This window comes from Pararge aegeria, chromosome 6 (assembly GCF_905163445.1).
Source record: "Pararge aegeria chromosome 6, ilParAegt1.1, whole genome shotgun sequence".
In the NCBI taxonomy this organism is placed as follows: Eukaryota; Metazoa; Arthropoda; class Insecta; order Lepidoptera; family Nymphalidae; genus Pararge; species Pararge aegeria.
The window spans coordinates 5763269-5786769 of record NC_053185.1 but is presented as its reverse complement, the minus strand read 5'-3'; the positions used below and the strand labels follow the sequence as shown (position 1 = coordinate 5786769).

General features: G+C 34.8%; 1 protein-coding gene across 1 annotated transcript in view; it reads right to left on the bottom strand.

The window, feature by feature from the left end:
* Window positions 1–2475: 2475 nt before the first annotated feature.
* LOC120624503 (laccase-2-like) overlaps window positions 2476–23501 on the bottom strand; it is a 41342-nt gene continuing 20316 nt past the window's right edge. Inside the window, exons 4-6 of the mRNA XM_039891090.1 lie at window positions 16498–16677; window positions 3126–3409; window positions 2476–2675 (exon numbers count right to left, since the gene is read on the bottom strand). Of these exons, the coding sequence (XP_039747024.1) occupies window positions 2589–2675; window positions 3126–3409; window positions 16498–16677 (551 nt within the window). The 3' untranslated portion in view covers window positions 2476–2588. The remainder of the gene's footprint in view (window positions 2676–3125; window positions 3410–16497; window positions 16678–23501) is intronic.

The window sequence follows — 23501 nt, the reverse complement described above, 5'->3', positions numbered from 1 at the left end:
AGCATAGAGGACGCTCTTGCCCGTTCTCCTTCATAGTCCGATAGACGCCTCATACCCCAAGAAAAGAGGATAAGTGGTGGCAACTGTATTCTGATCTGCCGCCACCACACGGTAAAAAGGTTACGAATATTAAAACATGTGTTACATATATTAAAATAAGGTTTGTTTGCAGCATGTTCACGCTTAATTAAATAATGCATTGTCAGCTCACGGTAGCCGAGCGAAATATAAACTTGTGAAACTAGCTGCGACTTGTTCTGCTTTAATTACAGTTTTATACAAATCCCGCGTGAACCGTTTTTTTCCTGCGATAAAAAGTAACCTACGTTACTCTCCTTTTCGATTACTTCCTTAGTAAGGGCGTAAGAGATATATACAAACAAACACACTTTTGCATTTATAATATGAGTATGGATTATTTTTTTTTCATTAGTAGGTATTTTTTTATTGATACCAATTGTAATAGCAGACTTTGAGCCCATCTTAGACGCCTTGGTATCAGTGGCGTGCACAGGAATTCGGACCAAGGTAAGCATTAAGCTACTTCTTTATATGATAATGGCATAAAATGGTAAAATCCTCCTCCGTTGCCTGTTTTATGAAAATTTTAGGGTATGCTGTGCTTTTGTGCATGTATGAAGTGCACGCCACTGCTTGGTATTCGCTTCAGGGATTCCACCCACCAAAACGGCCGATACGGTCCAAGAGCTTGGTTGATGCTGATTTTATGCCATCGACAAATTTTTGAGCCCGCTAACACCAAGACCGGGCTATGTTGGTGAGTCGGCGGCTTTGTCATGGCAGACAACCTTTCATACACAGATAATTTATCACGTTATATTGTTAAAAAATCTAATTTTATTGGTCCCACATGGTACCATTAATAAAATGCATATCAGTTTTTTGAAACCATTTATATAGATACTGTGTCACACTTGTATCCTACCAAAACTTGTTGTATTCAAACGTGTGAACAAACTATAGGTATTAGTTAAATATTCAATTATAATTCACATGCAATAAAATTAATGTGTACAATTACATGGAAATAACATGACCATGGCAACAGATAATAATTGTTCGCACCACCCAATTAATTAAAATTTGATTTTTATCACCAAATTATTTTGTAGGCACACAACATAAAAAAGACCTATGTAATTCCAAACGATACCTTATACAAAGTCCTTTTTACAAAGGTTGCCTGTTTCGGTCTACATTGTTTACTGTTTCATTAATGTTTCTTTTCCTATACGTATGTTAACGTGCAATAAAGTGTTTCTTCTTCTTCTATACCGACACTTGCTTTGCAAACATAAGTTTCGTCATTTAATTTTATAACTATCTGTTAGCTGTCAGCTGTAGCTGCGGCTTTGCCTACGGATAAATATGACAGATTAAATAAAAAATTGTTGAAATGCTGTTGTAGTTATCTCTGCGCTCATTTTCATCACAATCGGTTCAGGCGGTCGTATCGTGCATGGATAACAAGTAAAGAAACAAACAGGCATACTTTATCAATTGAAATCTCCATATAAGAAGACTTATATTATTTAATCCTAATTTAAAGTAAACTTAAACAACCATCATTAAATTTCAAAGGGCTCCTAAGCTCGACTTCACTTTCGGAGGGCCGAGTTTGAATCCCAGCAAAAATATCACTTGCTTCAACGGTGAAAAAAAAATTGTTAGGAAACCTGCATGCCCTAGAGTTCTACATAATGTTCTCAAAGGTGTGCGGAGTCCACCAATCCACACTGGTCCAGCGTGGTGGACTACGGTCTTAACCCCTTGTCATTGTGGGAGACCCGTGCCCCGTAATGGGCCGGTAATGGGTTGATATGATGATGATGAATATGACTATCTTGTTGGTCCCATTTATATTCTATGAAAACCAGCTAAAGGTAGTTGGAGATAGACAACGGAATTCCTCAAAGGATCACAACCAATCACTGTAATCAATGAGGAAATTAGTTTCACTATTTTTAACAATTAGTCCGTACAACGTTTGTGACAGATCTCGTCCCGTGAAGTACTACTACCATGCCGCTAAGCAGCATCTTTGCAATGCTGTGTTTCGGTCTGCGGGTTGTGGGTGCCGGTGTTACCAGTGGCGTGCACTTCATACATGCACAAAAGCACTGCCTACCTGTTTATGCCGTAGTCCACCACGCTGGGCCAGTGCAGATTGGTGGACTTTACATACCTTTGAGACCATTACGGAGAACTCTCAGATTTTCATGCAGGTTTCTTCACGATGTTTTTCCTTCACCGTTGAAGCTAGTGATATTTTAATTACTTAAACCGCACATAACTTACAAAAGTTAGAGGTGCGTTGTAGGATTCGAACTTAGCCCCCCGGAACTGTAGCCCAACTCCTAACCACTAGGCTATTCCATATACAGCGAAATAATACAACATTGTGTGTCTTAAAACACCTTAAATAATAAGAAAAGGTAAAATAAAACAATGCTGTTACTTACTAGGTAAATATGTATAGTTACAGTCGAAGCAATCACATAATCGTATCACATACCAATAAATAAACCGAGCTTAACAATAATGGTAACGTTATCAGTCTAGATGAATTATATCAGGAAATATTCTGGCCCTACGTAGGAACCACATTTCGGGAAGTCTCTCGGCGCTTGCACGAAGTCCCTCTGCTCTCCGACCTATGAACAAATTAAAAAGATATAAAAATGAAATTTAAACCAACTCTTTTTGTGAATTGCATTTGAATTAGGTAGACTTTACAAGCCTTTGAGAATATTATAAAGAACTCTAAGGCATGCGGATGTTTTGCGTCAGTTTTTTGAAGTTATACTTCCTTTGGCGCGATGGAGAAAAATGATGAGAAAATGAATGAAAATTAAATAAAAATCTGTTTTTGACTCAGTATCGATTATAAAGCATCCCCCGGTCAAAATTTTCAAAATATATTTAACGTACAGAAATTTTCCAGTTACAGTTTTATTATAAGTATAGATTGTATACAGTTCTTAAATATTATAGTTAACTCTTAACCAAATTCCCCTTGTAGGAATAATATTTAAAATATTATTAATAATAAAAATCATGTGTGTGGTATGTAAAAATAATTGGATATCAGCAATGAAACTAACCTTTAATACGAAATCCAATCCTCTCGTCCAGTGAGCTGACCGCTCATCCCTCATCATCCAATACCCTGGGTTATCTGCCTTAAATCTTAAAGCTACAGCACCAAACTTGGGTATAACTATGGTGTCTTTCATGACAGGATCTTCAAGGTTTTTATTTTGAAACAGTGCACCTTTTTCGTGCATCTTAACCATGGTTTCCTTATCCATACTTTTGTTGAATTGTCGTATTCCCACCACGTAGAAACTGTAGCCGTGCAAGTGGAAAATGTGGTCTGATTCACCGCCTGTAAAGAAAAAAGAAAGCTATAAAAGTATTCTCAGAGCAATATTTTTCCGTGTAATATGCAAATGAAGAAATATAATCCAACCAAGTGTATTTTATGGGCCTCATAAGAAGGCTCCAAATCACTTAGCGGGCGATAGAGAGAGCTATCGGAGTATTTCTAGGCGATCAAATCAGAAATGTGGAGATTCGTAGAAGAACCAGAGTTACCGATATAACTCAAAGAGTCGCGAAGCTGAAATGGCGATGGGCCAGGCACAAAGTTCGGAGAAAGGATGGACGTTGGGGTCCCAAGGTGTTGGAGTGGCAGCCCCGAACTGGTAAGCGCAGCGTTGGGCGACCCCCAACTAGTGGACAGACGACATTAAGCGCGTCGCAGGTATCCAAGCGGCACAGAACCGTGGAAGTTGGAACTCCCTACAAAAGACCTATGTCCAGCAGTGGACGTCTATCGATTGATATGATGACGATGAAGTGTATTTTATAGTATAAACTTATAACGTTTGCATAAAAAAAATTATACGATCTGTATTATTTTGTCTTTCGATATACCTAATTAAAAAGATATGGGACAATGCAGTCTACAATGTGTTGCAGTTGAATGTGACTTTTATACACAATATATGCGTTATTCAGTATTCTATGAAAGTGTAAGCAATGTAAATATTACAGAATATATAATATTTGATTAAAGGACTTTAAGTGTAATTTTTATAGACTTAGGTACGATAAAGATACTCAAGATAGTTAATTACATAATAATAGCACTGAGTTAGTAACATACAGAATCCTCATTCAGCCATTATTGTATGCAGTACATTGTCTCCAAAAACAGTACCACTTCACTCCCGTGGAATGTTGCTAGCCCACAAACTATTTTCCATTTTCCTATTTTAACTAACTTTAGAGGTAAAATAATAACCGTCAACTGCTAAATGATATGAAGTAACTAGACGCCTGTTCGAGAAACATTACTAAAGTGGAGTGGTTATTGATGCTTCAATATTAGTCGTTTACACGGTTTCTGTATGATCTTAATTCTGTGAATAATAGTTATTATAAGATTAAATAGGCAGGCGCCCATAATTCAAACTCATAAAACTTAAGTACGGTTCCAGGTAATCTAAGGAATCTTAGTCATAACAACTCAATAGGTATACCTACGTGTACTCAAGTAATTAATACAAGAACCCAAATTTGGTTTATGGCAACTAGACATTTTGTCTAGTGAGGCAATAGGTATTATGACAGGTATATTCTGTGCTAAAGTTGCATGTCATACTATTTAATATCAGAGAGAGAAACTTAAATATCTTGTTACCTAGCTCAGTCAACTTTCTTTGAGCTACAGTAACCCACAAACCTATATTATGATTTACGTTATTCTATGAAAATATGCCATTACTGATGTAATTGCTATTTGACTGGGTACTGCGTTCATTGTGAAATCTGTCTTTACAATGCCATGCGGTTTGCCCCATTCTACATTTTTAATGTTTTCTTAGAACCACGGAATATAATAGAACTAGTGAGCCAAAGTCATCATACTTAGGTATGAGTTATGAGTTTTACTGCCATTCGGATAAAATGACATGAAATATGAATACTCAATTAGTTATATGTTTTTTTTTGTGTCTTAACGTATTCTTTACATACCGCGTAGTTGGATAAATATCATTCATACTTGTAAAAACTATGTACATTGTCAAAAAAGAAAATTACATAAGTGTATTTATGCGTAAAAATAAATTTAACTTGATCAATTCAATTTTGAGTTCCATTTACAGGAGGTAAAGGTCTCTACATACATACAAAATATCTATAAAACCAATAAAATTAAAATATTGTTTTGAAAAATGCAACCATTCCATCAGTATTTTCTTATGACGTTGTCACGTTTAACTATCAAGTTAGTCAGTAAACCGACTTTACAGACAAACGATTTTTTAAGTTTCCTCTTGTTATCTTGTTATGTCCATTGTTTTTTTTTTGTGGTGTTCAAATAAAGTGTATAAATAAATAAACCGAGTGTAAGGCTCACCGTGGTGATTATAGGCAAAGACTCCCGTTGGAAGAGGTTTTTAGTCCAGAAGAGGACTTTTATAGTCTATTTATGTTGATGTATCAGTGAGTATTGAATACATAGCCACTGTAATATGCAATTTCAAACCTCCCAATTTAATTTTTGAATTTCATAACTCAAAGATGCACTCACATATATCTAGGTGCTTCCATACGATTATGGCAGAGTGGGTAAGACAGCGTGGATTATTTCGTATAAATAGAGACAAAGCATTTAGACCGGAACTTTGTCTAACGCAATGCCATAACGTGTCATAAGACTTCATAACCAATGTATAACTTTAGTAAAGTTAAGGAATGCTATACGAGTATATTGGTTGGCAGTTGGTTAAATTGTTCTCTTTTGGATTCTGTTTTTTTTTTACTAAAATGTTAAAACCCCTTACGGTGATTTTTTTCCGAACCGCTGGAGTCACTACAAACAATTTTACTTGCTTTGAAAGTGCTTACTGAGTTACTAAATTTTTTTTTATTGATTATAATTTCAAAATAGGTAAGAGTAAGAAAGTCATGGGCAACGCAATGGTGACCCCTCTGGTGCGTTTAGGGGTGACGATATCCACTTCATATCAAGTGACCCACTTTCACGTTTGCCCGCTATTTAAATATACAAAAAAAACGATATTTGAATTTCGAGTTTACATGATCAAATGGAATTAATTATGACATTCATTCTTAGGTGATGGTTTTTTTTACAAACCGCATAGTTATTGGGTTATCATTAAAAAAAATACAAACAAATACAGATTAAAAAATAAAAAGTGATTCTAATACACACTCACTTTTTATACCAGTAACCGTTGAACCTCAAAATGCTTAATTGCGTGATGAATTGCAAATATTTAAAGCAGTAACACAAAATTCTACCTCACTTAACGACATCGATTTCATCATTTGCATACATTTAAATAATTAATGTTTAAAATAGCGTAAACCTGATCGGAGCATTCTGCAGATGGATTGGAAAATGGGGTTTTTCCACTAAACAAGTTAAATAAAACCATTTAATGGATCTCATATTGGACAAAGCGCTGATAGCCCAGTGGGTAGGACCTCGATATCACTTTCGAGGGGCCAAGTTTGAATCCTAGCACACACCTCTACGGTCTACTTATGTGCGTGATTTTTTTTAACTTATGTGCGTTTTAAACAATCTTAATATCACTTGCTGCACCGGTAAAGGTAAATATTGCGAGGAAACCTGCATGCTTTCTGTTTTTTGTAATGTTCTCCGTAAGGTCTGTGGAGTTCACCAATCCGCACTGGGCCAGCGTCTTGGGTTACAGCCTTAACCCCTTCTGAGTGTGGGAGGAAACTCGTTTCCTTTATTGGGCCGGTAATAAATTGATACGATGATTTATGCCATTGCTAGTTACTTTTGAACTGCAGATCACGTGGTAAGTGTTGATGCAGTCTAAAATGGTACCACGCTAACCTGTTAGGGAGTATGGCAGGTATATCCCCTGTTCGGTTTCTGCGCGATATCGTACCCGAACGCTAAATCGATTAGCGGTACATCTTTGTCAGTAGGGTGGTAACTAGCACCGCCGAAGCCTCCCACCAGGCTAAAGCATTTAATTTTAGTCTACGCCACGCCTTTCTATCGAGTGAGAGCATAATAATTTATGAACAAAAAAGTTAGCTTCATGTGTTTTACTCTATTTATTTTTCTAAAAAGTATTAAGCGAATAACTCATTTATAGATAGAAAGTACTCTGTAATGAATACGGAAGTCTTCGATTGCACAGAAATTTAATATGCGTCAGGTATTAAGAGATAACTATAATCAATCAGCTGATAGAAACCACATCCGTATCACACACGTATGTATCGCGACGATTTGATCTTTTCTTGATTTCACATGAGTCGATCTAATTTTGTTTTATTCAGATCTTTTACGATAAATTTCAATGGAATTTTCTTTAATATAACAATATTCTACTACTGGACCTAAATGCCTCTCCCTAGGGGAGGGTTTGCCCTAAAACAGACGGATTGGTGATCGCAGTAGGTGGTAGTATAGGCGAAGAAGACGCCACTGCCCGTTTATTATACACCTGTGGGAAGAGGAGGCGCGGTGACAACTGTATTCTGATCTGCCATCACCACACGGTGGATTAAATGGAATAGGAAATGGATTGAAACTGTATATGTGTTCTAGTTGTTATAAAATATGGAATATAGGATTATAAAATAAGACCTATTTCTTGATTAAAATGAATCTTAAAGAACTAGAAATCTTTTTCTGGAACTCAATTTTTCATAATTAACTTTTTGGATTTTTATTGTACTTAGTTTTACCATTGTACATTTCAAGTCATTGCAAGTCTTTATTTTATTTTGACTATATGTGTAATAAATAAATAATAATAAAAAAAAAAAAGCCTTTTATTTCTTCATACATTTACATAGTTTCATATTTATCCTTAATTTTAAGTATATAAAGTGAAATAAAATAATAATAATAATAGTTATAATAATTAAATAAAAAACTCCGTTATGAAGAACCCTTTTTCAAGGTCAAGGCCTCCTCCAGAGATAGCCAGAGCTGCCTGTTTTTCGCTTTCAGCATCCAGTTTGGTCCAGCCACGTTTTTGATGTCGTCCTCCCACCGATAGTGCGGTCTACCTCTAGCACGGTTACCTGTTGGGCCTGGCCATTTCGTTAACCTGAAGGTCCATCTATTGTCGGTAAGTGACCACATGACCAGCCCACTTCCATTTTGCTTTTAGAGTATAGGCGAGGGCATCGGTTATTTTGGTTTGTTGTCTGATCAGAGAATGTCGAATTTTATGGATTCTTCTGACGTTCATAATACTTCGTTCCATTGCTCTTTGACACCTTATTATCATATTTCTTACTTTGTCCGTAAATTTTGACTATATGTGTACAATACCACAAACAGTTACAACATGAATTTAAGAAAAGCAGAGATATAAATAAGTAGAATACAAAAGGCATTATCGCTTTTAGCGATATCTGATAGACAACCCTTATTGCATTAGATGTCACTGTACGACATAGACACTATAGTTTATACAATAGGAAACATGGTATAGAATTCAGCCAGCCGAGCGATATTTGTTCAATGAAGGCGAAACCCGTAATCACCTTTCAGCGTTCCATCAGCATTTATCATTTATTGAAATCTCTCATACGGAGGCTTCATCCAATGCTCCCAAATTTAAGAAAGGAAACCTATTGTTAAAAAATGAGGAGTATTACGAGTATTTCGTTACTTTGTACGGTAAAGTACATTTTAAAAATTGAATAAAAACAAGTGCGTTAAAGTAAATAAAATATAAAGAGGACTTCATGAGTTTTTGTTACATTATTTATTTATATTTTTACTCTAAAAAGTGAGGCAAATAAGAAAAAAAATATTAGTTATGTATATACTCGTAATACTCCTCATTTTTTTTAATTGGATTCCTTTCTTAAATTAGGTGAAGCCTTTTTATTGTAATTTCTCTTGTAAGTTTCGCCTAAACGAGAAATTACAATAAAAATAATAAATTGTTATGGAATTCTGAAAGGTTTAAAAAAAATTTAAAAATTGATTGCACTTGAGGTAATAACACGTAAGAAGTAATTTTCTTAGAAGCATAAAAGCTTTTTCGTAGTAATAACCGTTATATCCTTTAAAACGCGGAAGGGTAATGTGTAGTAAACACGGCACCCGATTCTTTAACTACTTCCACTATTTTGCTTGAAGAACTTTCAGTATTAAAGCTGAAAGCTTTTTAAATAATATATAAATTTAAAAATTTATTTTACTAGTCAAACCCTTTCATTTGATACACATATTGATATTTAGGGAGTTGTGAAAAAAAAAATGTTTACTGCTTAATTTTTTTGGCGGTGGCCGTCTTAAACCGAATTTTCATGAAACATAGATACCTTCCCAACTAATTCACCTTTAAAAAAACAAAATCAAAATCTATTCAGGAAATACGACTCCACAGAAAAACACATACACACGCGCACACACACGCTAAAAAACACGGACACGGACACACACACAAGGACACGAACACAAACACACGGACACGGACACTTCAAACCCATAATCAAGTGATCATTAACAATAAAAACAATCATTTTAGTTACGTTAGATTACCAAATTAATTCTTAAAATTCCATCATTTATCAGCTGCCCTATCAACCTAGATCATCAGTGACAGGTCATCAACATTTATCTTCTCAAACATGAACCGCCCGCCGGTGGGTATACAATTTGTGTACTTACATAAATTCTTAATGTTGCAATCAAAGTTTGAGAAAGTGACCGATTCATGATCGCGATTGGCTGTCGTAACACCTGTCAAACACTGGGTGAGTGATTTGTTCTAAGTATGTACTATTTTATATTTTACATCATATAAACCGATTTAATAGCGAATTAACTATTGACAGCGACTTTTTCCGCGCTAGTTTCGTTTTTTATAAAATCCGACGCTATACACAAATAAACTACGACAGTTGAATAAAATTTGGTAATATGATTCCCTGAGGTGACAGGAGTTTGTAGCTTAGCCAGCCAGGCCTTAAAAAATAACATGTCGCCTATTATATAGTATTATGATGCTGCTCTTAATAATAATTAGCTACAAAATAGTGTAAACGACTTTAACTTTCATTTCTTTAATTTTTTATAAAAAAAAAACTGTTTCAAGATTAGTAGGTACATTTATTATTTTTAGGTAGGTAGGTAGGTAGGAATTTATAATTATAGTTTAGGACGTTCCTAAGTCGTATTTTTATGTTTTTATTATATTTTTAGCGTTGCTGTCAATTTGTTATCGAGAAGATATTTCCTAGATCTCAATGAATGCTGAGAGCAAGTTGGTTCGTCTGTTCTGCTATTATCTCGAACATAAGTTGAGTAATAATCATTAAAGAACGCGCCCACACACGGGCGCGTACACACACACACACACACACATACTGTATACACCAAGAAACAACCCTAATTCTTGGTAATTGTCTTTTGTTGCCTTAGAAAAGTGAGGCCTTCTGATACATTTTGATGCTTAATAGGAGGTATCCACTACATGTATCAATTACTATAATATGTAAAGTCACAAGCCAATTCATGAACTATAAACAAAACATACCCCAAACGACATTTCAGTTTTGCCAACAACATTATACTGTTCTTAGGAACAAATCACTCTCACAAGTCTTCTTTTCCAAAAAATTAAAGATACGTTTTTATTACGGTCATGTCAAATGGCCATCGGTTGGCGGTTAATTAATATTATTATATGGAACGTTTTATGCAATTTTTAGATTTGTTTTATCAATATACACATTATTTGTAAATTTGGAGCAAATTATTATGTCAATTAAATCAGATAGGTAACAAAAATAGCAATAACGTCATTTATAATTATAAGATCTATAAAGGTGTAAATAATAACATTTATAACACCACAAGGTAATTTTTTAATCATTGTGGTAGTCGATTTAAGTTTTTATGGATTAATTTAATCGTCATATGCCAGTGTTAAGCTTCATATGCCAGATGCCTGTAATTACACCGGCAACCACTTCCTTTAGACCGGAATTGCAATAATGCTGGTTTTCGGCATTAAGCATGGCCCGGACGAATTCAGTCACAAACAGTGCTATTCCTACTAAGTGAATCTATCTACACGAAAGTTTACCAAAGCCCAAAGTGTACTTATATTTGATACTGTACACATACCGACTAATAAAATGATGGTAGATATATGTTTATGTTGCTATTTACCTCGGAGGCCTGTTATTTACTTTATGAGTGTTCCGCCGAGATTGGATATCTTAACCCTTTTTGAATGGTCCGATATTGATTACTTCGATACTTGATTGGCTTCCAAACATGCCCATCTCTCATGAATACGAATCAATTTTCAATATAGACATAAAAGTTTCAACCTATGAATGTAATTCGCCGATTTCTTTGTAGTTCAACGTCATCATCGCCGATTTATTTGTAGTTCAACATCATCATCGCCGATTTATTTGTAGTTCAACATCATCACCGCCGATTTATTTGTAGTTCAACATCATCATCTTTCTTGGATGGGTACGGATTTGTATCTTTTTTTTAAATTGTTTCGCACTCAGTTATCATCTGATATGGTGTCAGTCACCTTCTTCGTGCTACTTTTGTTATGAAGAGGTGTCAGCTCATCATTGTTGGAATATGGTTAACCTAGAGTGCTACTTTTTTTTTTTTTTTATTTATTGTTTCTCCCTATGTGTGTGTGAAGCTGTGTTCAGTAGCCCTAAGTACTTCGTCAAATGATGCAATGTATATAAAACGATTAATCAAACACGCTTTTGGTTTAAGGAGCCTTTGGGAGAGGTCTAATCTTACCAAGCTATTTTATTTCGTGTTGGCTAGCTAAACTTTTAAGGCTTAAGGTGCTAAGTGCTTCTAAATTAGGTTGAACTTAAATTATTACTAATCTATGTATTTTTCACAGCGAAAAAAACATGGCTGGGCCATCTGCTCGAAAAATTTGTAGTTAATTCGCGTTGCCCACCTTGCAGCATTTCGCGTTGATCCCAGTTATATCACTTATATGTGTAGTGAAACCTGCTACACCATATTGCAATAGATTGGTGGGTCTGTGCTCTATAAAACCCCATAAAGAAAGATCCTTTCAAAGATAAAGCTAGGCTTAAATAGGCTAAAGATGTTATTCATTCTATGATGTTATAAAATACGACCATAAAACCTCTGTTGATAAATCTGTCAATACCATAATTCTAGTTCTAGAAAGCTAGAGCATTCACCTTCTCGTACCGAAACAAATATTAGTCAATTTCCTGTATCCATTTAAGGCACTTTGTCTTAAACACACCGGAACCTCACACTCGCTAGAATGTAAACATATTTAAGTCGTTTCCCATTCATTTCTAACAATATCTAAACTGTGTCTCATGTCATTTCAAAAGTATTAAGTATGTGAATATTTACTTTAAACACCTTCCGTCAGTTTAAGAGCGTCTAGAAAAAGCAATTTGCTTTTACAAACGAGCTTTTAAGATTGCAGTATCGACACATAGACATTCAGTTGTAAAAACTGCCTAAGTTGTCCAAAGTTTTATTGCAGGTTCAAACGTAATGTAAAATTTATAAATTTAAAATGCTTAATACCGGAACTGGCAAGTTTTGAACCTGCATATCTGCGGCAAGTGTAAAAAACGCTTTAATAAAAACGACAAAAAAATAAGTCAATGTAACTAGATGTTTTACGTACGTCTTTAAATGCATGCAGATTTTATTTGTACCCTTTCTTTACGCTAGATTTATCATGGTTACAGTTTAATATATGAAATCAGTGGAATTTTGATCACCGTGACAAAATAAACCACTGATAAATATAGATTGGGATATGTTTGATTCGGCCAGTTTCATAATTGCCCAAAAACCTTTAACTGATGGATAGAGACATATTGATATATTTCCAATAAAAAAAACTATCTAACCATTAAGTTAAGGCCCTAATAAAGATGAGTGATTAGTAATGGAACAGACTGATCAGACATATCGTAAGGCTATTTCATATCGTCACTACCATCGCTAAAACAGTATTATTTTAAAATTGTTGACGCTCTTGAGAATTATAATTCAAATTTTTGGGAATTTAATCTTCATGTAGTTGACTATAATAATAATAAATAATAAATAAATATACTACGACAATACACACATCGCCATCTAGACTCAAACTAAGCGTAGCTTGTGTTATGGGTACTAAGATGACTGATGAATATTTTTATGAATTATATATACATAAATACTTAGAAAATACATAAAACACCCAGACACTGAAAAACACTTAATGCTCATCACACAAACATTTTCCAGTTGTGGGAATCGAACCCACGGCCTTGGACTCAGAAAGCAGGGTCGCTGCCCACTGCGCCAGTCGGCCGTCAATCTACTATAGCTGCCTAGTTGGTCTTGTTGTTAGCGCGTTCAACTACAGATCGGAGGTCTTGGGTTCGAATCCCGGGTCGGGCCAAAAATTTATAGGTATTGTGTTTTCTATTAAAAGAATTTTAATACAGATTTAGGAAAGTGACTGTTTCAAATTGCCTTAGAGAACATGTCGTCGTAAGCAGTCGATTTCTGTTTTTTCACTAACTTGTGATAAAAGTTGTTAAAAGCCCACACACCTGTATTGGCGCAGAGTGGTAGCCAAATTAGTAAGTTATTTTGACTATGTGTTACTTACAGTATTATTCGAGTGATGTCAAAAACTTCGAAAATACTTAGCAAGCGTAAAATTATAATGATACTAAAAGTGGGGTTGTTCATTTGCTCTTTTACACCGCATATAATGCATTTATACCTGGGATAGCTTAGTATGTACGATTATTTATTATTTAGTTAAAATCCTTATTTGTACACCACTACACAGTGAGGAAAATAAAGGACGAATAGAGAGAAACACAAAGAGTGGAGTAAAATACAAAAGGCGGCCTTATATCTTAAAAGCGATCTCTGCCTTAGGATTGGCAAATCAAGAGCGAGAACAAATAGGTGGTGTTAAATTATTATAAACCTACATTCAAATAACTACATACGAATACCTACACAAACAAAATATACACAAAAAATATCTGTATATATATATTTATATCAAAAATATCAAATATTCAAAAATATGTATAAATATTAAGAAGCTTAAACTTGGACATTGATGTTAAATTTTTTTTTTTAATTTTTTTTTTATTTAACTTGAATTTTAATTTTAATTCTATTTTATTTTTAAAATTATAACCTTATTAATAAGTAAAATATTTTTCGACATTTATTTTGTAATGCAGTTATATATAAAATGTAATTAATTTTGAAATTATTTGCAAACGTTGTGAAAACCTGTACTGAACATTTACATAGCTCACAACGTAAAAACTTGGACAAGAAAAAATGTATTAGCGGTTGGTTTTCCTAAATAAATAAATAAATAAATATATACGTATGTATATATACATACGTATATATTTACACACCTTTATACAACACCTTTGTATATAACTTACACGGATAAATCCACGTGTGGTGCTAGTTTATAATTATGTGCTAGTATAAGTCATTAACAAGTAACATACTTGTATCTACAGCAGTGCATTATGCGCAATTTACGCAAATAAATTACAATTTATGCGCCTCTTCAAGCCTCTTTCAGGCCTTTGATGAGTCTGCTTAAGTGGCAGACATAGGTATGTTATGTTATTTCTAACTTTCCAAGGAAAGTTAAACCTCTTAAGCTTAATTCGCAAAGGAATAACTACAATTTATTTTAGCGAAAGCGCAAACGTATTTTCTACGTGTGTAACATTTGAATTATTACTTTTCATGTCGGAGGAATTCTATTGATAAAAATGTTAAACGGACGTCAAATAAGTATAGTATATAAATTAATAATATTTGTATATTCATGTGTTCATTTCAAGAGGTTTATCTACACACGTCTAAGAAAAACGATAGACAAACAGATATACCTAAAGCTTTTTGGTCAATCGCGAGGAAACGTGTGTGTTTTCTTGGGATAAAAAGTCACCTGTATTCATCCGGATTAGAATTATTCTAAATTCGGATTTAAGATTGCCCGCTTCACTTCCGGGGGCAGAGTTCGCATCCCGCACGTACCTAACTTTTCTAAGTTATGTGCGTTTTAGGTCATTAAAAAAACACTTGCTCCAACGGTGAAGGAAAACATCGTGAGGAAATCCGCATGCCTGGGAGTTCTTCATAATCAGTGGCGTGCACTTCATACATTCACAAAAGCACTGCCTACCCTAAAATTGATATATAACTCGAAAAGGAGGAGAAATTTACTCGTTCTGTGCAATTTTCTTGCTGTATGCATACCCTGGTAATAAACCCAGTGCACGCCACTGTTTATAATGTTTTCAAAGTCGTGTGAAGTCCGCCAATCCGCATTGGGTCAGCTTGGTGGACTCCGGCCTAAACCCTTCTCATTGTGCGAGGAGACCCGTGCACTATAGTGCTCCGGTAAGAGGATGATGCTCAATGTAACACTTTTTTATAATCAGCAATAATTAAAGTCACCATCACTTTTGAAACAAAAACGAATGTGTCAGGCCAATATTTGTGTAATCTACATATTTACATTTATGTTTGCATCAATAGACAAACTCAAACATTTAGACAAAGTTCCCACGCCACTGTCCAAAATAAATATTGGGAAAGCTTTCGACGACCGTGTGCTAATTTAATTAATACGGTAAACACTGTGTATTAGTTTAATAATGCAATTAAGCTAGTCGCTTACACAGGGTTCGTATCAAGTATTGTATGGAAAGTTGATAAATAATCACATGTAGTCTTAATGCAAGTTTTTATATTATCAAACGTCACATCCACGTTAGCGACCCGCATGTCTGGGAGTTCTTCATGTTGTAAAAAGCATGTGGAGTCCACCAATCCGCACTGGGCCAGCATGGTGGACTAAAGCCTAAACCCTTCTCATTGTGGGAGGAGACCTGTAACCGGTAATGGGCCGGATACGCGGTTTCAACGGCAATCCGAGGACTAAATGTATAGTAGTGTAATTTTCTATTGGCCACTTCTTAAAGCTGTCATTGTGGCTTAACTATGATAGTTAGATAGATATCTTTCCGGATTTTTTTTAGGGAATGATGAGTTCTTTAATCATATAGCACATACATTTTATGCATCATCAATAGTTAACTCAGCGCCACTTTGGGTTACATTATTGTAATTTACACAAGGATCTCTAATTTTTTGCTTCCGTTTCTTATAAGATGTTCATAATAATACCTATAAAATGGCAGGCAACTCGAATGCAACACCTTTGAATGGCCAGACCAGAGAAAATTCTTATATCCAAAATTACCAAATTGCCTCTTTCGAGCCAAACAGCGCTCACATAGCGCTAGGCAAAATAGTTTACCACAGAATTTCTAAATAACTACTCCATCAAACATGAGAAAAGTAGAAATATGATAAATATTTACCTTGATCTAACATGACGAGTTCTACAGTTGAGTGGAGAGGGACATGTTTCACATGTACACACTCCTCGCCGAGTCCAGATTCCTGAGGGCATAATGCTTCAGGAGTCACGTCAGCACCTTGCGTCAGCAGGGGAGACGCAGGGTATGTGAAGCGGTGACCGTCGGTCTGACCCCAACTTTCTGTTGAAGAGAATTAACATCGATAAGATACTCAATATCTGAACCTACTCGTAGGTATATATATCTATGAAATACTAACGGACTTGGCAGACGTCGTCTTGCCCAGTAAATCAGCTCCACCTACGTTTTACGCGATCTAATTATGTTTAGTAACCCATTGAAAAAATTATACAAAATTTCATCAAGATCGATCCAGATTTTTAGGAGTTAAGTGGCAAACAGGTGCGGAAGATTTTTTCTTTTATCGTCTGTTTAAGGATTTTTTTTTTAAATTCCTTAACCGTCCTTAGAATTCCATGAATATTTTAAGACCTAAATTAGCCAAATCGGTCGAGACGTACTCGAGTTTTAGTGAGACTAACGAACAGCAATTTATTTTTATAGATATAGATAAAATTAAAATGTGACCGACAGACCGACTGATCAATGAACGCATAGTTCAAACTACTGGACGAATTGGACTTAATAAGATTTTTAGTAATGAAGATAAACGGTTTTATAAATTATAAAATGCATATAAAAATTTTAGAACCTTCAGGATATGTACTTGCGACTTTTCACGGAATGGGTTGATGTGATAATGATGAAACCTGCTAATGCTTTTTATGTCAGACCAACACTACAGGATTACCTAGTGTGGGTGACAACGGATGTATAATTTCATTGTTAAGTTATTTTAATCAATATTCTAGCGACGGAAAAATATATTAAATTATTAAATAAACTGCTTCAAACTACAACGTATACTATTACTGATGTTAGACAGCTGGTTAACCGTCAACAATAAATATTTTCACAAAGAAAAAAAAAATACAAACATTACAATAATAAGAATTGGGATAAAGTTGAAAGTACATAAAAAATAACCTTATCTTTACTAATATAAACAAATATCTCTGATGATCTGTATATTATCCATCTTTGATTTTCTGATTGAAATCTACGATGACGGAGGATAGAACTCCTTAGAAAACAACAGAAAACATTCTCTATCTGTGCAATAAATAGTTAAGTAAATAGTATAATTTTAATTAATCATTAGTGGAATAATAGCGGTAAAATAGGTATTACAGAGAAATTTAATCACTGATTTATATTCTAATCATTTATCACGACCAACCCACGGTTAGGAGCGGATAATATAAGTTTATAGCTTGCACTATCCGCAAATGGCTAAACACTGTACTGCAGGAAATAGATTAAACCACTACACATTAGGGAACGTTTACAATGTGTTTGTATTATCTTTGTCTAATTGGATATATTTAGAATGGATTTGTAGGTGCATTCATTCTGAATATATACTCACTAATAAGTTCGTTGATCGCCTCTTTTTTTTTTTTTTTTAAATCCGTGGGAACCGTTTGTATTTCTGTGACAAAAAGTACCTAGACTATGCTACTCTCCTTCCTTTTAACTAACTCTAGGCTAAAAATCAAGTCGATTGGACGCTTAGTCAGGGCGTAAAGTAAGGACAAATAAACACACCTTCGCATTTAAATAAAATAAATATACTACGACAATACACACAGCGCCATCTAGCCCCAAAGTAAGCGTAGCTTGTGTTATGGTTAGGTAGGAGTGATGAATATTTTTTATGAATAATATAAATAAATGCTTATAATATACATATAAACACCCAGATACTGAAAAACATTAATATTTATCTCACAAACATTTTTCAGCTGTAGGAATCGAGTCCACAGCCTTGGACTTAGCAGGCTGGGTTGCTGCCCACTGCACCAGTCGGCCGTCAATTTAACCGACCGGCCGATTAATTTCCAAAAAGTTGGTTTTGCGAGAAAACACAGAGACATATCAATCTTAATCAACAGCTAAACATATATACAAAGATTGTAAGGCTAGTATAATTAATTGTATAAAAGAGGCATATCGTTATGATACAAACGTTATTATATTATAAGTCCGTTATGATCACAATAACATTATATGAGAAAAAATTTACGGACCTGGCCGATAGTTATACCTAATAGTAAGGGGAAAACCGTCGCCTATAAACAAAGCATGCAAGGAACACTATAATAGAAATAAGCAAGGTGGTCACACTCCCCCGGGCAAGCTTTGTCACAAAAGCATCTACTACTACGTTGTAACTGGCAGTCATATTAAAAAATAAAATACAAAATACACGATCGATATCGATCGTGGATCTGACCACTGGGAATTTAAATATCCGTTGGTTAGACTAGCCCTACCATTAATCTGACCACTGGGAAACAAGCTAGAATAGAAAAGCTAGGTATATTGGTACTTCAAACCGGAAATATTTTTTTTATTCCACTTTCTGTCTCAAATTCATCACCAGTTTTTATTTGACGTTCACATAAGTTAAAACAATATGTAAAATAGATAATTTAATGTATAGGTAGGTATGTGATCACGAAAGCGTGAAATAAAATGTATAAATCAACTGTTTATCTACCTCGGATCTTCCAAAAAGTAGGTCCAAATTTAACGACTTACACAAATCAAAGTTACACAAGCTATTTATTAAACTAGCAATTACACGCGACTTCGTTCGCAGACGAAAAATATTGCGTTTTTCCGTTTCCAGATAAGCAAGCCAGAAATAAGCCTGGAAAGGCAGACGGACTGAACCGGAAATTTCTCGTGGTAACGTCGATATTCCTGAGGATGCTCCGGCATCGGAGCGAAACGTGCGTAGAACGGGTATTGTAAGAGAATGCGTGCTTTTACTATAAAAAAAAATGACATCGATTTGTACGATAGTTTCGAATTATGGTAATTGTTTTTTTAAATAGAAATAATTGAGCATTACTTCGCAGGGAAAGCTAGTAACAAATCCAGTAATTCACCGCTCTGTGTCTATCATCCTGGTGTTAAGGCTCATGTGGCTGTAATAAAACCGGCAACTACGCGCTTCAAACACAACAATGCAACAATGCTTGTCGACAGAACTGTGCATAGCGGTAGTACTTCCCCGGACGAACTCTGTCATGAAGAAATAAAAAAAAAAATATAATACGACAATACACAAAATTCATTTATTTAAGGTCTTAATATAAGCACTTTTGAAACGTCAAGTCTGTCTGTGTGTAGTGACTCTAAAACCGGTTCGGAAGGCAGATACTACCGAGAAGAAGCCGGCAAGAAACTCAGCAGTTGCTCTTTTCCAATATCAACAATTTACATTTTATATTTTAAAATTCATTTTTCTATCTTGTGAGAGATGAAAGCGGAGCCGGATGCTTCCAAGCAACCTTGTCATTAAGAAATTCATCAATTGTATAGTAACCTCACGGTAATAAATTACTATTAATGTTTGCAAGATTTACCTACCAATGCATAAATTGCAATGCAAAAAAATTAAATTCAAAAAAATTAAATTAATACTTATAATATTATAATACTTATACTCAATCCCACAAATGACTTCTGCACCTTTCGCAGACGATATGCAGATGTCACTAATTTATGACCATTTCTTGTAAGTCGACTGTTTATATCCACTTTTTGTTTATAAAGACTAATATGTTGTCTTACAAATACTATACTGTTATAAATATATTACACACATCGCCATATAGCCAGTGGCGTGCTAAAATGAAGAAAATCTCTAGTACAAGTTATAAAAAACCTAAGGATAGGCATTGTAATGGTTATTAAAAGTCTACCCGTAAGTATTGTAAAAAAGCTTGGGTATGAATTGCTCTAACTTCATAACTCAACATTAACTAGACTGTGAGATGGTGATAACAAAAAAAAACCTGGCTAAGTTTCCTGTGTGCTCTTATTAGACCAGGTCAAGTTTGGAACCCTCCTAGCTTTAGTTTTAAGTTAACGAATGCAGTTATCACCATTACTAACATTAGTGTAACAAGTCAAATGTATGAATGCTTTTTTTGCGAGCCCCAAAATAAGCTTAGCTAATGTTGTGGGTACTAAGATAACTGATGAATATTTTTATGAATGCTTATTAACATTAATGTTCATCACACAAACATTTTCCAGTTGTGGGAATCGAGCCCACTCCCTGACCACGGCGCCAATCGTCCGTCTAAGCTGTACTTACTTCTACTAAATTGTATACATTCTTCATGACGGATCAATGATGCAATAGCTTCTATCAACACCTCTTAGTCTTGGCGATAGCGCGTTTATTTAAAAGCATAAAGAGATTGTATAACATTATGGTTCCACCCGTAGCGTAGAGAACAGCTAGTTATGCAATAAAATAACTATTAATCCGTTATCTTAACCAAGTATTTACACGAGTAGGCGAGAATAATTAGAGTTTACAGCTGGCACAACTTCGCAAATGGGATAGGAACAGTGCTGTTATTAATGACGCATTAAAACTGTTCCGTTCTCGGGTGTTACTACAAAATTCCGCATCATTTAAAATAGATTTTGATTCCCGTTTGGGCCAATTTATAAAGCAAAGTGAAATTTATTTAACTAGGTCAAGATAACCGCCCTTTTAGGTCAACATTAAGAGCGGAGATATTATTCTAGTCAAAGTTATTTTTGGATCCATATTTAATACGTTTTGCAGGTTAGCGCGTTCCACCAGAGCCTATAGATGTTAATCTTTTTTTGATAGAATAGTCCAGTCATTTAAGCTTAAATTAGGTAAGAATCTCGGAATTCGAGAAACCCAGCTGTAAGTCTGTAAATACTTGTATATTGACAAATATATATATATTAAACAAAATTTGTAGAGAATTTTGTATTCTACAATATTGATAATAAATACAAATAGCAAAAAACCCATAGGAAATGAGTTATTTCCAAAAAGCGCAAAAAACCGATTTCGGTGACCTTTGACCTTGAAATTTAATAGTTGCTTACACCCTACCATATGTAGGTTTTGAGACAACTTTCGGGTGTCGATATACAAGTAATTACAGACTTATAGCTGGGTATCTCGAATTCCGAGGTGAACTTACTATAATGACTGGACTAGAAATAATTGACGGAACAAACAGCTGGCCAACCTTGTATTATTTGGAAAATTATTATTATTTGGTATTTGGAAAACCATCGCCTATAAATATAGCGACTTGGTAGGGCATGCAAGACACACGTCCTGTAGAGTGCCGCCCCGAGTCCATCAACCTGAGTCGTAGGTGTTAAGCGTCATGTGTCTGTAATTGTAATTAAATTACAGACACATTACAATTACAAACATCTGAAACGCACTTCGGACCAGAACACAGCATTGCAAAAAGGCTGCTTAGCGGCAGTAATAAGCATGGTTAAATTTCAAAAATCATCAAAAATCGATTATGATTAGTTTAACAGAGAATTTTCCAAAATTACCGCGTTCTGTTTCATTTAAACATAAAATTTTCTGTCGATAACTTCATTAAATAAAAGGAAAAAAAGGATAGAATTTAATTTGAATATTAAAAGGTCGCCCGACAAAATCCAAAGTAACGCACTTTCAAATAAAAAAAAATTCTGAGCAACCTTTTAAAATTTGAATTTTTTAATTGAAACTTTCAGGAACTTATTTATTACTTTTTATGTCTATAAAAATATACCGTAACAAGAAAAAAAAACAAAAATCGATTTTTGATGATTTTTTTAAAATTTTATAAAATTTCTGTGCGACCTTTTAAGAAAAATATTTTGAACTGTCCTTTGGAGACAGCTCATTAAACATCGAAAACCGATATTTTTTCACGCGACACTATAAAAAAAAAATAGTCTGTTTTTTGCGCCATTCTAATTTCCCCCGACGAAACCCCGCAGGGTGATTACGTATCTCGCGACAGGCTTTGGACAGGCGTAAAACTTGCAATCAGTACTGTCAAACGTCACTTTTGTTTACTTATTGTATTGGAAAAGTGACTTTTGACATTAGTGATTGCAAGATGTACGCCTGTCCCAAGTCTGTCGTGAGATACATTATCACCCTGCGGGAGTATAACTAGTCGTATTATAAATATATAATAATACAAGTTTTTGAAGGTCATCCATTTACTTTTATTTTTATTTGAGACAAATTAGAGTCTAAAAAAAAAGTTCTACGATTTAAGCTTCTTATTAATATCGGGACATATTACTTAATATGAGACATAAATTCAGAAGTACCGTTATTCATTATTTTTCATAATTATCATCACTTCAACCGCTTGACGTCCACTACTCGACATAGGTCGGTACGAACATCGGTTATGCGTGCAATGTGGCCCATTTCCAGTTCAGCTTCGAAACTCATTAAGCTATGACAGTAACTTCAGTCCTTCTACAGATCTCCGCATTTCTGATTTAATCACGTAAAGGTAATCCTCAACATACCTCTTACTATAAAAATATATATACCTACTACTGCTTAATATATATATTCTGTTCAGCTAATAACTATTATTAAAGAAAGCGTATATACAGTAGATGTGTATAGACCCTAAGTGGCACCTGTGATAAGCTTACTGGATACAAGCATATAATACCGTACTTCATTGGCTTTGCGCCGCCATATGAAATATGTTCCTTAGTTTATAAAGCTTTTTACATCGGTAATCCTTCTGACACAGTTAACAACACCTTCATACTATTGCCTTGGTGGTGTAATCACTAGTGGTGAACATGTTCAACTCCGGAGCTCGACGTCCGATTCTCTGTTCGGACCAAAAATTGTAAAGTATCGAGTTTTTCTCTTTAAAATTCTTAGTACCGTAGGTACCGTAGTTTGGAAATTGGTGGTGTCCAACCACCTTCGTGCTGAGAGAACACGGTCCCGGTTATTGCAAAAATAATCGTTAACCCAGCAAATATACCTAAAAGTGATAAAGTTTTGGAGCGGTGGTCCATTTTATAGACATAATCAATGGACC